Source organism: Balaenoptera acutorostrata, chromosome 5, assembly GCF_949987535.1.
Source record: "Balaenoptera acutorostrata chromosome 5, mBalAcu1.1, whole genome shotgun sequence".
Taxonomy (NCBI): Eukaryota; Metazoa; Chordata; class Mammalia; order Artiodactyla; family Balaenopteridae; genus Balaenoptera; species Balaenoptera acutorostrata.
The window spans coordinates 69,756,138-69,772,526 of NC_080068.1; the positions used below are offsets into that span (position 1 = coordinate 69,756,138).

General features: G+C 38.1%; 1 protein-coding gene across 4 annotated transcripts in view; it reads left to right on the plus strand.

Moving 5' to 3' along the window:
• Nucleotides 1-16,389, plus strand: part of SCFD2 (sec1 family domain containing 2) — a 409,841-nt gene that overhangs the window by 157,551 nt on the left and 235,901 nt on the right. For all 4 annotated transcript variants that reach the window (XM_007180800.3, XM_007180802.3, XM_057547228.1 and 1 more), the window contains exon 5: nt 7,764-8,013. In XM_007180800.3, the coding sequence (XP_007180862.2) occupies nt 7,764-8,013 (250 nt within the window). The remainder of the gene's footprint in view (nt 1-7,763; nt 8,014-16,389) is intronic.

The following is a 16,389-nucleotide window of genomic DNA, read 5'->3' on the forward strand; positions in this document are numbered from 1 at the left end:
GTGTTATTCTGCCTACCACACACTTAGTAAGTGTGCATTAAATAGTTGTTGAAGGAAGGAACGAAGGATCCTATCCCACCACTCATTTCTCAGAGCTTTGCTCCTCCCTGATATTAGATGTTGATTGTTTAAGACTCAGTTGAGGTACCACCTCTTTGAGGATTTAGGTGTTGCTCTGCTCTATTTCCAAAGTAAATGAATACCTCTACTAAAGCACTTATTTACTGCATCATCATGACTGCTCCTATCCCCACTCTCCTGTAAGTTCCTTGAATCTTGTGTCTGGCACATAGTATGTGCACAATAAATATTTGTTGATGAATGCATGAGAGTAGCAATTAATTATCCTTATACACAGCAAGTTACATTTTTGCATTTTCCCTGAGGCACGTAAGCCCCATTCCCCAAAGAAGCAGAGTGGCTTTAGTTATGGGAATTTAAGGCCTTGTGGCAAGTATTAATGCAAGAATGGCAAAGGCCATTAACACAAGTGATATTTGGGGCAGAAGGGCCTTAGGCAGTCCCTGGCAGCACCCCTTGAGCCCGCACCCGCTAACCGAGCGGAAGCTTGGAGGAATTGTGGAGGTGGGTTCTCTGCAGAGCAGCCCTTTCGAGCGGCTTAGAGTTCCCCTGCGTGTCCGCAGGCTCTGCATTCCAGAGGAGCAGGTGTGAAGCCACCGGCCTGCTCCGCAGCCGCATTACACGGGGCCCATTTGCACCTCACGCCTGCAGAGGTCGCCAGCACAGAGACTGACTCTGACTTGGCAGAGCTGTCTTAATTCAGCCCCAAAGTTGGCTTTTCTAAAGACAACATGCATTTTACAGAGGGCCTTTTGTATGGAGTTACTGGGGATTCATTCAAAAATAACAGAAGCCCCAGTCTGCAGAATTAAAAAAAAAAAAAAAAAAGTTTTTGTCATTCCAGACACAGCTCCAGTCTTCCACCTCCTACTAGTAAGCCCATTTATATCAAAATGAATGAGAAATTTAATCCCTGGTACTTTATAAAGAAGCCATTTTTTTCCCCTTTGGTTGTGGTTTACTCTGTGTGCTTTTTTAATGGCAGTGTTTAATAATGTTTATATTGCCTTTAACCTTTGACTAACTTTGCAGTTAAGTTCCAAGATGTGATTACACATCCAGTATTTGTAGGCTGCTCCTGCCTCCTTTGAGACTGCTAATAACTTCTTATTCCTGGAAGGTATTTCATTCTCTTACCAAGCATCTTAATCACTTCTGCTGGGTAAGAAGGGAGTCAGTGGGGTAGTAGGCAATAGTAGTAGTAGCAGTTGTGTAGTATTGGGTTGGTCAAAAAGTGCCTTCGGTTTTTAAGTAAAAATAAAAGACACATTTTTCATTTTCACCAAGAACTTTATTTAACAACGTATTCACCCTTTTGTTCCACAACCTTCTGTCATTTTTCAGGCAACTTCATAATTCCATCTTCCCAAAACTTTTTATCTTTTTGAGCAAAGAACTGTTCCAGGTGCCTTTTACAGCCTCCCAGGTAATTGAAATTTTTTCCATTAAGAGAATTTGTAAAGACCTAAATAAATGGAAATCCAAAGATTCAATGTCTGGTGGATACGGTGGATGAATCAGAACTTCCCAGACAAGCTGTAACAGTTTTTGCCTGGTCATCAAAGAAACATGAGGTCTTGTGTTATCCTGACAGAAGATTATGAGTTTTCTCTTGACTAATTCTGGACGCTTTTCACCAAGTGCTGCTTTCAGTTGGTCTAATTGGGAGCAGTACTTGTTGGAATTAATCGTTTGGTTTTCGGGAAGGAACTCATAATAGAGGACTCCCTTCTATTCCCACCATATACACAACATCACCTTCTTTGGATGAAGACTGGCCTTTGGTGTGGTTGCTGGTGGTTCATTTTGCTTGCCCCACAATCTCTTCCATTCCGCATTATTGTACAGTATCCACTTTTCATCGCCCGTCACAATTTGTTTTAAAAATGGAACGTTTTTGTTATGTTTAAGTAGAGAATTGCATGCGGAAATAGGGTCAAGGTTTCCTGTGCTGAACTTACGTGGAACCCAAACATCAAGGCGATTAACATAACCAAGCTGGTGCAAATGATTTTCAATGCTTGACTTGGATATTTAGAGTATGTCGGCTATCTCCCGCGTGGTATAATGTTGATTGTTCTCAATGAATGTCTCGATTTGATCGCTATCAACTTCAACTGGTCTACCCGACTGTGGAGCATTGTCCACCGAGAAATCTCCAGCACAAAACTTCGCAAACCACTTTTGACACGTTCCATCAGTCACAGCACCTTCTCCATATGCTGCACAAATCTTTTTTTGTGTTTCAGTTGTGTTTTTACCTTTACTGAAATAATAAAGCGTAATGTGCCGAAAATGTTGCTTTTTTCTTCCATCTTCAATATCAAAATGGCTACACAAAAATTCACCAAATTTGATAAGTCTTTTTTAAATGTGTGCTGATATGACAGCTGTCACATACAGTCTAACAAAATTGTTTCGAATGAAGTTAAAGACAACTAAGTGCTACTAGAGCCATCTTGTGGAAAAAACCGAACGAACCTTTTGGCCAACCCAATAGTAATAGTTAGTGGTTATCAGGGACTATGTACCAGGCGCTGTGCTTTGTGACTCCTATTATTAAATCTTTAGAACAACCTTATGAAACAAAAACTATTATTGTGTATCCTCAAATGTAAGGGAAAGTGCTTTCCTTAGAATTAGCCCTCAGAAAAGAGGCCCTCCCCTTATGTTTGAGTCCTTACAAAGACTGTCCCATTGTGGGGTTACTCTATTTTAAACCACAAAGTAGTTTAAGCAGTCGTCCCAGTATTATGAAAATGCCTGTGGCTTGGGACTGCTTGATATTCAGGCCTTTGTGATACTCTTTCCATTTTATATAGATGAGACAACTGAGACTTACCCAAGGTCATACAGCTAGTAAGTGGTACAGCCAGAATTCAAACCCAGGCATAAAATCTTACTCCCATCTCCTCATTTTTAATCCACCTCAGATTCTTTCTTTTACCTTTAAAAAAGTTTCAGTCTAGGAAGTTTCATCTAGGGTGTTTTCTTTCCTTCTTGTTGAGGTTTCATTCTAAGAACAGAGAAGATCAGAAGATGAGTATGCATCCAGTCTGGAGTCATGCTTTTTTTTTTTTTTTTTTTTTTTTTAATTTTTATTTATTTATTTATTATTTTTGGCTGTGTTGGGTCTTCGTTTCTGTGCGAGGGCTTTCTCTAGTTGTGCCAAGCGGGGGCCACTCTTCATCGCGGTGCGCGGGCCTCTCACCATCGCGGCCTCTCTTGTTGCAGAGCACAGGCTCCAGACGCGCAGGCTCAGTAGTTGTGGCTCACGGGTCTAGTTGCTCCGTGGCATGTGGGATCTTCCCAGACCAGGGCTCGAACCCGTGTCCCCTGCATTGACAGGCAGATTCTCAACCACTGCGCCACCAGGGAAGCCCAGGAGTCATGCTTTTATGGATAGCACTAGGAAGGTCTAGTTCACCTTCTAAGCCAAGGTGGCATGGGATTCTCTCTGCTTCATCCTTGCCAGATCACCCTGCTTCCCTTTGCTTTGATGGGAAGTTCATTGCTTCCTGAGTCAGTCTCTTACCTTGGCTCTGGTTGTAGGAGTTCTTCCTCACACTGAGCTGAAATCATTTGTCTTGGAATTTTCAGTCTGACAGAAAGGAGATCAAAATGTACGTGGCTTTGTCTCTTACTGTCTTCCCTTCCTCCCCTCCCCTTCTTCTTCCCTTTCCAATAAATGTTTTATTTTAGAATAGCTTTAGATTTATAGAAAACTTGCCAAGATAATACAGAGAATTTCTGTATACCCCTCACCCTACTGTTAAAATCTTACACTATTGTGTATCCTCAATCATTTGTCAAAACTAAGAAACCAACATGGTACATTACTATTAATTATAAACTCCAAACTTCAGTCTGATTTCACTAGTTTTTCTCTAATGTCCTTTGTTCCAGGATCCCATCCAGGATATCACATTACATTTAGTCATTATGTTTCCTTAGTCTCATCTGGTGTGTGATAGTGTTTCATTTTTTCCTTATTTTTCATGACCTTGACGGTTTTGAGGGAGTACTGGTCATGCATTTTGTAGAATGTCCCTCAATTAGGATTTATCTGATGTTTTTGTCATGGGGTTATGGGCTTGGGAGAAGAATAGTGCAAAAGTAAAGTGCGATTCTCATCACATCATATTTGGGACACGTGATATCAATGTGACTTATCACTGGTGATGTTAACCTTGATCATCTGACTAAGGTAAAGTCACTCCTCCCTCCCCTTTCCATACACAGTTTTTTAGAAGCAAGTCACTATGTTCAGCTCACACTTAAGAGGTGGGGCGATTAAGTTCTGTCTCCAGGAGGAGAAGTATCTTATGTAGATAAGTTATTTGGAATTCTTCTGTTAAGGAAGATTTGTCTCTTCTCCTACATTAATTAATGCAACCCCTTATTCATACCAATGTGGAGTGATGCATGTTTATTTTATACTTTGGGTTATAATCCATTACTACTACTACTTTAATTATTCTCTTGTGCAAATCGTTCCAGCTTTGACCACTGGGAGATCTCCCAGTTGTCTCTTGTGTCGTTTTGACATGCCCCCATTTGTTTGTTTCTAAGGACTTCCTTACTTTCTAGCACTACAAGATATTCCAGGTTCTTCTTGTATTTTCCCTGCCCCATCCCTAGAATCAACCATTTCTCCAAGGATCTCTGGTTCCTATTATTGGAGAATGATATTAGAAACTAAGATCTGACCACTGGAGTGCTCATTGCTACTGGGATGTAACTACTTCTAGATCTTCTCAGTGGACAGAGTTTGGAAATACCTGAACGTATATCAGCCCATGTTACACACATATCTACAGTATTTCTGCATCTACATTTCTTTCTATAGTTAGGCTTTTCTTTTTCAAGTATTTATTGATATATTTTGCTGTGTAGCGAACAGCGAGATTCACTGCCTTCTACCACCAATGGTAATTTTTTAAGGCAGGGGGAGAAGAAAGTAAAAATGGAGATCTTAGCATAACTATGACTTAAGAACTCAGTCACCCTCTAGTCTGATCATGTAATTTTAGAGATGAAGACATCCTAAGAAGTTTACTGAGATCCAAAGAGGTTAAAATACTAGCTAGTGGAACAGTCAAGATTGGAATCTGGCTTTTTGAAACGGAATCTCTTTATTTCCACAATATCTAATGCCTCTTTAAGACTAATCAGTATTCTTGGCTTTGTATTCAGCTCAGTTATTAACTTCTTCGGATGCATTAAGCAGATTAAAGTGTAATTTTAGAAATTGGTGTGCAGAGGTACGAGCTAGCCAATGGAAGTCCGCTGCGGTGTCACTGAAGAGGGATTTTGCTCTCCAGTGACAGATCAATAACTTGAAAATGATGCTCTGATGGCCAGATGTTAGTGAGTGAATCTTCTTAAATGACTATGATGATTACCCTGCCCTGTTTTACTTTTTATAACTATCGCAAAAAAAAAATCTTTTTGCTCTGGGGAGAGAATCAGAGGATTCCTATAGGACAGATACTTGATGTATACACCTGCTTTTTAGAAATGGGATATAAAGCAATGAAAGAATCTGTTTAATGTCATCCAAGGAGTTGGTGATAGGGTAAAAAATAAAAAGCGAAAGCTGCCGCCCCCATGGCCCTTCTTTTAACAGGCCAGCCACACAGCTCCTTTCTTTTAAATTGCTTTCCGGCAGCTTTTAAAGTAAAGAACAAACACTTGAAAGTTCCTCCCAAGAGACTCCTGAGGCTATAGGACAGTCCTAGGATGCCTTCAAACCTTTCAGCCATTTCCTTTGAGAAGTGGGTATGTTTATACTTGATAAAGCATGTCTTGTCACCGCATAACAGTAAAATCTCCATTCTGTTCTTTTGCATTTGTACTTTAGTCATTCCATTTTATATTTGTTTGGTACATTGTGAACATCCAAGATTTTTAGTGGAAATAAATGGTAACAGCTGTTTCTCGTGTACCAAAAAATATAATTATGAAACTTAACCTTGAGACGATATGTCCAGATTTTCCCAGGTGTGGAAATGACTTGAAAAGCTCATTTTGGGGAGTCGTCCCAATACAGAACCACATTCAGCTGCTTGCCATCAACTTCATTCAGAGAGAGACAGAGTTTCTATAGGTCTTTCTTTATTCCAGTACTCCCTTCTTAACACGGCTTTTCCTCTTTTAAATAGTGCAGGGACTTCCCTGGTGACGCAATGGTTAAGAATCTGCCTGCCAATGCAGGGGACACGGGTTCGATCCCTGGTCCGGGAAGATCCCACATGCCGCAGAGCAACGAAGCCCGTGCGCCATGACTACTTAGCCTGTGTTCTAGAGCCCACGAGCCACAACTACTGAGCCCATGTGCTGCAACTACTGAAGCCCATGCACCTAGAGCCTGTGCTCCGCAGCAAGAGACGCCACCGCAATGAGAAGCCCGCGCACCGCAAGGAAGAGTAGCGCCCGCTCACCACAACTAGAGAAAGCCCGCGCGCAGCAACGAAGACCCAACGCAGCCAAAAATAAATAAATAGATAAATAAATAAATAAAACACTATGGTCTAAAAAAATTTAAAAATAAAATGGTGCATATTTACCGACATAAACACACCCTTAAGTCCCATCTTTCATTCCTGCTTTATTTTTCTCCGTAGCTCTTACCCCCATTTAAAATACTGTATATTTTACTTCCTTAGCTTTAAATTGTCTGTTTTCCCCCATTAGAATTTAAGCTCTATGATAGCAGGGGATTTGTTTCGTTCACTGCTGTCTTCCCCAGACCCAGAGTAGTACCTGGAACATAGTAGATGCTCAGTGAATGCTTCTGAATGAATAACGTGAAAGTTGTAACTCGTGATCATTTGGCCCCTGATTTTAATATAAATACAAATAGTTGAGTTTTATTTTACAGGGTTATTTTAGATTATAAGTAGAATTAAATCACATTGTTTAAAATGGGGATTTATCTATTCACCAAAAACCTCAGAATTTGTACTAGAAATGTGCATAGTGCATTGGAAGTTATGCAGCTAACTCAGTAATGCAATGCTGTTATCACATGAAAGGAATTTTGAAATTCTCTGCTAAATATCACTCAGGAAATTGGTGGAATACCTAAAAGCACATTTTTTTTTAAATTTTAAGGTGAATTATCTTCAGACTAACGCAAAGATATCCTGAAGTGTCATTACCCAGTTTGACCAGATTTAGCAGAAAATAACTTCATTGTTATAAAAAAAAAATCTATTCTGACTAATATTTGCCACCTTAAAGAATATTAAAAGAATATGCTATAAAATCCAAAGTAATTCCTCTGAAGGAATGTCAGCATATAAGTGCTGGCATGTTTTTATTTTTAATCATATTATGTTACAAATATATTATTTTTATTTAAAATTTCTAGCATCTGAAGTACTTAGACTTTTATTTTTAAAACACATGGGCTCTTATTTCTTTAAGCAATATGTAAGATAATAGAAAAGGGTATGCAACTTGACTAGCCATTTTATGAACTAGATCTTTCAAAACAACAGCTCTAATGCCAAATTTCCTGCAGTATTCTCTCCAGGACAAGAAACAAACAAATAAAAAGCAATCCAGTCAGTGAACATCACAGACTTGTTTGCAAGCTATCTTTGGGCTGATGTAGTGCATAAATTACATCTTTGTACAAGACTGACATATGTGCCTATTCCCCCCTTTTATTTCAGAGCATTGGGGAGTCGACAATGTCTGTTGTGTTAAATCAGCTGCTTCCCATGATTAAGCCTTCAAACCAGAGGACTAATGATGACTACAGCCCCGAAGAGCTGCTGGTCCTCCTGATATATATTTATTCTGTCAGTGGAGAGTTCTCAGTGGACAAAGACCTGGGTGAAGGTGAAGAAAAAGTGAAGAAAGCATTGGCTCAAGTCTTTTGTGAGGAGTCTGAATTGTCACCTTTGCTGCAAAAAATCACAGGTGAGTGTTTAACAAAAATAGAGGACATAAACATCACCGATACAGAAAACAGATTTAAAAATAAAGGCATTTGGAAATAGAATGTAACCATCTTCATTGGAGTTGTTCAGAATTTCATAAGGCCTGATGAATGCTAGCCAGCCTTTAGGATTAGAGGTTTTTGTTGTAGGTTTTTTTTTTTTTTTTTTTTTTCAGTTGTGGTAGTGAAGTGGCCTTCTAGTTGCTTGTCAGTATTCATATTCTTAGAGCCTAAGCCTTGTTAAAATAGCAAAATACTCACAGGGTGTAATATCTTTAAGGAAAAATAAAATGATGTGCATCCATCCTATTCAAAGGATTTCTGTTGACATATTCTCTTTGAGATTGTCATTTCAAACTTAAACAACAAAAACAAAAAACCTGTTTCCCTAAGATGTTGTACAATGTTATAGGATGAAAATTGCCATTTTCAAGAATAGTTTCATATTTTGACTTCTCATATTTCATCTTGAATCTGAACTAATTGGTAGTATCCAAAATAATCCCCAAACATCCCAGTAAAGTAGGCTGTTGATTTGGGGGAAATACATAATTAAATATCCTAAAATCTAACCATTTTCACTTCTAGTAAGAACTGTGATATAACTTACGGAGATATTTATTTGTGTTGTTTCATATCAAATTCAATATTCTTTATATTTTGTGTAAAGCTTATTGCTAGTAGTGTGGATTGAGCCTGGGCCTGTTTGAGAGTGAGAAGTTATTAAAACTTACATGTAAAATGTAAATACTTTAAAAACATACCAGGTTGCCATTCATTCATGGATATGTGTGTGTGGGGCATGTAGACCTCTCCACTGGGGAAGGCTTAACTGAGGGAGGTTACATATCATCTGACTTTTCCTCCTGTCCCCTGTCCTGCCTCCCTGGGGGGAGCACCCAGCTTTCTCAGAAGCAGGCTGTGTCTCTGTCCACCTGAGCATCCCGTGCATGTGTGCTTTCCTTTGTGCCCACTGCTGACCTTTCCTGTGTCTGGTCATGGAAAATGAAACCCTGACAAGATGGAAACTGAATGAACTTCCCACAGAAATGAAACGTTTCCTTGCCCAGTACAGAACCTGCTTGCCAACTTAAAATCTACATAAGGAAAACTTGTGGGAGTTGTTCCCATTTCATTAAGGTACAGCACTGAGTGTGATTCCATGTGTGTGTTTGGCTATAAATGAATATTGACTTAGAAAGGCTTAATATGGTTTATATAGAGCTTAGAACAGTGATTTGATTCAAAGTCAATTTGAACGCTAGGAGAGTATAATTGGAAGTTATTCTTAACACACATAATTCCAGAAACAGACAACAAAGATGGTGTGTTTTAACAAGGGTGTTTGGATAGCTTTCTGCAGCGTTAGTGTGTTACTGTATTATTTTGAGAATTGAGGTCAGGCAGTCAGTGTTCATTCGATATTCGCTCAAGGTGTTTATTGACCCAGAATTTCATTCTTTATTGGTTTCTCTATTTTATGATTGCTCAGGATAGTGCATTTTCTTGCTTTTAAATGTGATTTCATGTTTAAAAACACTTCTGTACATTCGTGTTTATATTAGGAAAATTTGTAAAGTTAGCAGTTGAAGGTAAAAAAAAATAAGAATTTGTGGAAATTTTAGTGTATCTTTAAATTTTGGAGACATCTTATTTTATAATACAAAGTATACATTCCTACCTAGATTAGCTTTGTTTTTTTAAAAATTTATTTTTTATACATCTTTACTGGAGTATAATTGCTTCACAATGCTGTGTTAGTTTCTGTTGTACAGCAAAGTGAATCAGCCATATGCATACATATATCCCCGTATCCCCTCCCTCTTGCGTCTCCCTCCCACCCTCCCTATCCCACCCCTCTAGGTTGTCGCAAAGCACTGAGCTGATCTCCCTGTTGTATGCTGCTGCTTCCCACTAGCTATCTGTTTTACATTTGGTAGTATATATATGTCGATGCTACTCTCACTTCGCCCCAGCTTCCCACCCCACCTCTCGTGTCCTCAAGTCCATTCTCTGTGTCTGTATCTTTATTCCTGCCCTGACAGTAGGTTCATCAGTACCATTTTTTTTTAACTCCATATATATGCATTAGTATACAGTATTTGTTTTTCTCTTTCTGACTTCACTCTGTATGACAGACTCTAGGTCCATCCACCTCACTACAAATAACTCAATTTCCTTTCTTTTTATGGCTGAGTAATATTCCATTGTATATATGTGCCACATCTTCTTTATCCATTCATCTGTCGATGGACATTTAGGTTGCTTCCATGTCCTGGCTATTGTAAATAGTGCTACTGTGAACATTGTGGTACATGTCTCTTTTTGAATTATGGTTTTCTCAGGGTATATACCCAATGGTGGGATTGCTGGGTCATATGGCAGTTCTATTTTTAGTTTTTTAAGGAACCTCCATACTGTTCTCCATAGTGGCTGTATCAATTTACATTCCCATCAACAGTGCAGGAGGGTTCCCTTTTCACCACACTCTCTCCAGCATTTATTGTTTCTAGATTTTTTGATAATGGCCATTCTGACCAGTTTGAGGTGATACCTCATTGTAGTTTTGATTTGCATTTCTCTAATAATTAGTGATGTTGAACATCTTTTCACATGCCTCTTGGCCATCTGCATGTCTTCTTTGGTGAAATGTCTATTTAGGTCTTCTGCCCAGTTTTTAATTGGGTTGTTTGTTTTTTTGATATTGAGCTCCATGAGCTGTTTGTATATTTTGGAGATTAATCCTTTGTCAGTTGCTTCGTTTGCAAATATTTTCTCCCACTCTGAGGGTTGTCTTTTCATCTTGTTTATGGTTTCCTTTGCTGTGCAAAAGCTCTTAAGTTTCATTAGGTTCCATTTGTTTATTTTTTGTTTTTATTTTCATTACTCTAGGAGGTGGGTCAAAAAAGATCTTGCTGTGGTTTATGTCAAAGAGTGTTTTTCCTATGTTTTCCTCTCAAAGTTTTATAGTGTCCGGTCTTACATTTAGGCCTTTAATCCGTTTGGAGCTTATTTTTGTGTATGGTGTTAGGGAGTGTTCTGATTTCATTTTTTGCATGTAGCTGTCTAGTTTTCCCAGCACCACTTATTGAAGAGGCTGTCTTTTCTCCATTGTATGTTCTTGCCTCCTTTGCCATAAATTAGGTGACCATATGTGTGTGGGTTTGTCTCTGGGCTTTCTATCCTGTACCATTGATGTGTATTTCTGTTTTTGTGCCAGTACCATACTGTCTTGATTACTGTAGCTTTGTAGTATAGTCTGAAGTCCAGGAGCTTGATTCCTCCAGCTCTGTTTTTCTTTCTCAAGATTGCTTTGGCTATTTGGGGTCTTTTGTGTTTCCATACAAATTGTAAAATTTTTTGTTCTAATTCTGTGAAGAATTCCCTAGATTAGCTTTGGATGTACAGTTCAAACAGGGTGGATAAGATGTGCTACTTAGACTTGACATAAGTCAACTTGCCAGTGGAACACACATGCATTGATCAAACCTTGTGGACACCAAAAGGACTTGATTTCTGAAGGTAGATTTTTACTTGGCCAGTATAGACATGCCCCTTATTAAGTATGTTGAAAAGTCATGTGTCCTGAGAAGTAGGGTTTATGTTTACAGTTAGCTGCTGAAGAGAATGTTTAATCTACATCTCAGGATAAGGAGTAATAGGATAGTGTTGAGGCAGTGGTGACTCAGTCTTGTAGAATAGGATGGAATACGCAGTATGTACTGGAAGAATTGAATTGTCTTCCAAATGTGCTTAGCCTTTCATGGAACTAGGTGAGTTTGGCTTTTACCATGAACTTGCCCACAGTGTTGCATTTATGTTATTCCAGTTTATAATCTCAGCTTACTTGCTACTGGGTGGCAGAAATTACTCTATGTCTTGTGGACATTTTGTGGTTGATGAGATTTAGTTTAAAAGTACCATTGAAAACAAGCAATCAAGATAAGAATTCTACTTTTTATATAATGCTGTAATTTTACTAATCTTAACTGTTGATAGAATCAAGAAATCAATACTTCTTCTGTACTAAAAATTAAGCATGTTATCATCACTCAACTGCTAAGTGATAGAACTAGGATTTGAACCTAGGTGTTCTGGATCTGGAGCCCATGTCTTTAAACATGAAATTCTAAACCTGCCACAGGCTCACTTCCATAACCACTGCATATTGTATTCTGTAACTTTTGCTGGCTTAAACTTATTGTTTTATGCCATGCATGCTCACTTTCTGAATAGTGAATTAATATTTGGTTAATATTATAGATATTACTTGTGCTTTTGAATCTGTCTATAATAGCTCCTTATAGGAGTTTCCTCGTACCTTCCTGTTTTGGTGCATGTATCCTCTTTGTTTCTCCATTGCTATAAAGAAATTAAAATATTATATCTAGTCACTGAAATCTATTGGTTGTCTAGCTTTCTAAAACAGTAGTAGCAAACTTAAATTCCTTTTATTTCAATAATACCTCTCGACAATAATTACCCTATATTTAAAATTCATATTTCCTTTTATATGTTAAAAGTGTAATTTACTTTTGATAGTTTCTTTCATTTCTCTCTATTCTTCCCTTTTATGGAAAGGGCAATGAGAAATTGTGTTCGGCAAAACAAAGCAAAACTTAAGCATGGTCAATGGCAGCGTATTATTTTCTTTTTAATAGATACTCTTGAGGAGAGTGGTGGGCAAAAACTCTCTTTTCTACTCACACAAAATAACAAGGGTTGGCTCTCAGGGTGTCAAGGATGGGAGTTGTAAAAAGAAAATTGGTACGGCCTAAGTGTGTCATTTAGTGTTGTGCTTTCTCAGTCTTGCTAAGTTCAAAGAGAGTATCAGTTTCCATATATGTTAGATTTGCATGGCAGTCACAAAAGAAAACAAAGGAAAACCATTTGAACTTTCTTCAGAGTATGAAATCAAAACACTCATTTCAAAGATCTGTGCAAATGTGGACTGTCATCATACAGGGAGCTATGTCAGAAAGAGCGGAGGCTTAGAGCAGAAATCCTTGATTCAAAAGTCATGGCTCTGTCATTTCCTAGCAGTGTGTGTTAGTGGGCGCATTACCATCTCTGAACCTTGATAATAAATATAAGCGCCCTATTGACCACTCATGACTTTGCTGAGAATAAAATGATGTGATGTGTGTGAGCTAATTTTTGATCCATGTAGCATTGTAATAGGTAATTTTTTTTTTCATTGCTGTTATTATTTTGATGGCATCTAGCTGTCATGTAGGGCAGTGCTTCCCAGCCTTTTTCACACGGTTTTGCACACAGGCAGTAAGAATGTTTGCAGAGTCTACCGAGGTAAGTGGACAGGCTGGTGTGGTCGGGGGCCAGCAGCAGCAGGGGCTTGATCACTCCAGGCCCTACCCGCCAGACCTGTGAACCGAAGCAGCAGCTTGGCACACCGATAAACTATTAAGGGCAAATCAGTGCTCTAAGGTATGTTGGTCAGAAGGCTCTGGAATCAGGAAGCAAAGAAAAACAAAACTTGCATATGGTTTTTGACACCCAAAACTCTTGGAAAACAATTTTTTTGGTAAACAGTTTTTATATTACTCATTAATTTATGTCCCTGAATTTTTATAGTGTCTTTAAAGATCAGGTCAATAAGAGCTAGATCTATTTAGTTAGGTTCAGTGTAATGCTAGGGAATGAAAGATTCAAAATATCTAAAAGCTCTATGGTTCAAGAGAGAGGCATGATAATACCACAGAAACTGTAATTTATATTTATTAGATTCTTATTTTACTTCTTGTTGATAATTTGGGATTATCAATTTCTGTATTATTATATTAGGATTGTACCTGGATATATGTAATGGAAAATTTACAAGATTAGCTTAAATAATAAATAAAAATAAATAAGGATTTATTTTTTTCTCAGCAGGAAGTTCAGAGACTGGCAGCAGAACTCACACTCCTTTTGGCTTCCTTCCTTCCTCCCTTTCTTCCTTTTTTTCCTGTCGGTATATTTCATCATCATGGTCATGAGGTGGACACTCCTCTTCCATGTATTGTGTCCCTGCTTTAGGCAAGGAGGGAGGAAGGATTAAAGTAAAAGGAATATACTAGTGGTGTCTGCCCTTTTTTATATTAGGGGAACCATAGCTTTCTGGAAGTCCTACCCAGAAGACTTGTAATCGTTGCCTAGAACTGGGTTTCATGACCACCTCTGGCTACCAGAGAATCTGATGAATATTTTTAACTGGGCACATATTTGTCATGAACAAAGTCAGGGTTCTGTTAAAAGAAAGAAGGTGAGAATGGGCATTACGTAAGAAACTTGAATTTGCTGAAGTTATTATTATAGGCTTCCCTGACAGAGGAAATTCTAAGGCAATATAATATACTGTGAGATGGAGTGATGCCCCGGGTGCATTTATAGTATTAGTTTTCTTTTACAATATATACTGAAAAAACACACTATTGTGTGCTAGTATCATGGACTTATAGCACAAATATTTTAAACTTATCAGTATTCATTGAACATGTCTATGTATCTGGCATTATTCTCTCTAAGCATAGAAACTCTGGAGGCGGCAGTGGTGGAGTAAAGGCTCTGAGCACAGGATTTGGAGTCAGGTGGGACTATCAGGTAATAACAGCATTATAATATCTGATAATCCTAGATAATACTATAGTGTTCAAAGTGCTTTTGTAAACAGTGTCGCCTTTGATCTGAAAAGAATATGTATGTTTGAGCCCATAAACTTATATGCCTAAAAAATTATACCCCAAATATCTGAGCTCAAATGAAATATATCTATAATGCTGAGTTGTCTTTAAGACAGTTTACTCATAAATATACTGCTAGTTTTTCAAACATGGTTTGGAACGGAGAATATAAAATTATATATAAACTTGGAAATAGTAGAGTTGCAGTTTTCCCTGTGTTTCCATTTTTTCCATGGCAGTTCCCTCCCTAATAAACCTTTTGTCTTTAGGTAAAACCCAGGTACACTTTGGGGAGGTCCCAGTTGCCTGGGTTTTTGTAATAGGTATAAAGACTCATAAGGCATATATTATTATGTTTTATGAATGGAAAGGTTCTCAACAATTATCCAGTTTATTCATTTTGCACAGGAGAAAATCAGTGCCCCAAAAGGTTGACTAATTTGCCTCAGGTCACCAACCAATAGCCTATCCAGTGCAAGGATGGAACTAGAGACTGTGTTTCCTGATTCCCAGTCCAGAATTCTTTTTACTAGACCAGTGATTCCCAACCTTTGTCTCATGGATCCCTGGGAAAATCTAGGAGTTAGAACAAAAGGTTCACTCCTCTGTGTGTGCTTTGTGCTTCATGCATATACTCAGTATTACTCTTCACATATAAATATACAAATATTTGTAGATATAATTGTAATTTATAAAATACAAATTCATTGAAAGGTATTGCTGAAGCTATAGAATTTTTCCTTTGTATCTTTTAGGTAACAGATACCAAAAACATAATTATAAGATATCTCCATACTTTAAAAATGTTTGAAATCATGAGTTGCAATAGGAGTCTCAAACTCAAATGCTTACAGGGACCAGCAACTAATATAAATAAGTAAAGTAGGTTAGGTTTTGGAAAAACAACAGTGAAAGTACAGTGATAATTAGCAAAAGATAGTCGGTCTTAATAAAGGGGGCAATAGGGAGTGGTGATGACTGTGTCAAACTGGAGATCCTCTAATTGTTTCTAGGAGAGCATGAGTCTAATATTGCCAATCTCTCAAGAAATCAGGAATCTGAGGGTTTTTTTAAATATTCTTAATTAACCAAATTTAAAAAGTTGGCTCATTTTCTAAAACACTGCATGAGTCAAAGAGATCTTGTTGAAGGGCAGAATTCAGCTTGTAGGCTTCCAGGTTGCCATCTTTATACTAGAGTTTAGTATCTAGTATACAACCCAGCATACAGGTTGCAATCTTTATACTAGGTACTGCCTCAGGTATTGATTACAGAGAAAAGCGTTTAAATCTCTAACTAATACTTACTAGAAATCTGAAAGATCTCTAGGCAGATGAAATTAGACACTACAGGTCAGTCAGAAAGCAAAGGAAAGGACCTAGTGACCTCCTTTTTTGACTTCTTTTAACTAAAAGAAAAAAAAATCACATTTGTTTACATTTTAATCTGGCATGAGTTTACCAGTGAAGTAGCATAGGTTTTCCTTCCAAATAGATTCTGTAAAGATACCATCTAAGTGGAAGTAGACTTCCCACAGAACTCTGTCTATTGGATGGAAAATGCTGGGAAGCAATTTTGGGTTTAATATTAGGAAGACAACTCAGGAAAATAAAGCCAGCCAGCAAGTCTGACTCACCCCCATGAGAAGAGCTTCCCAGCACAGGGAACTGACACTGA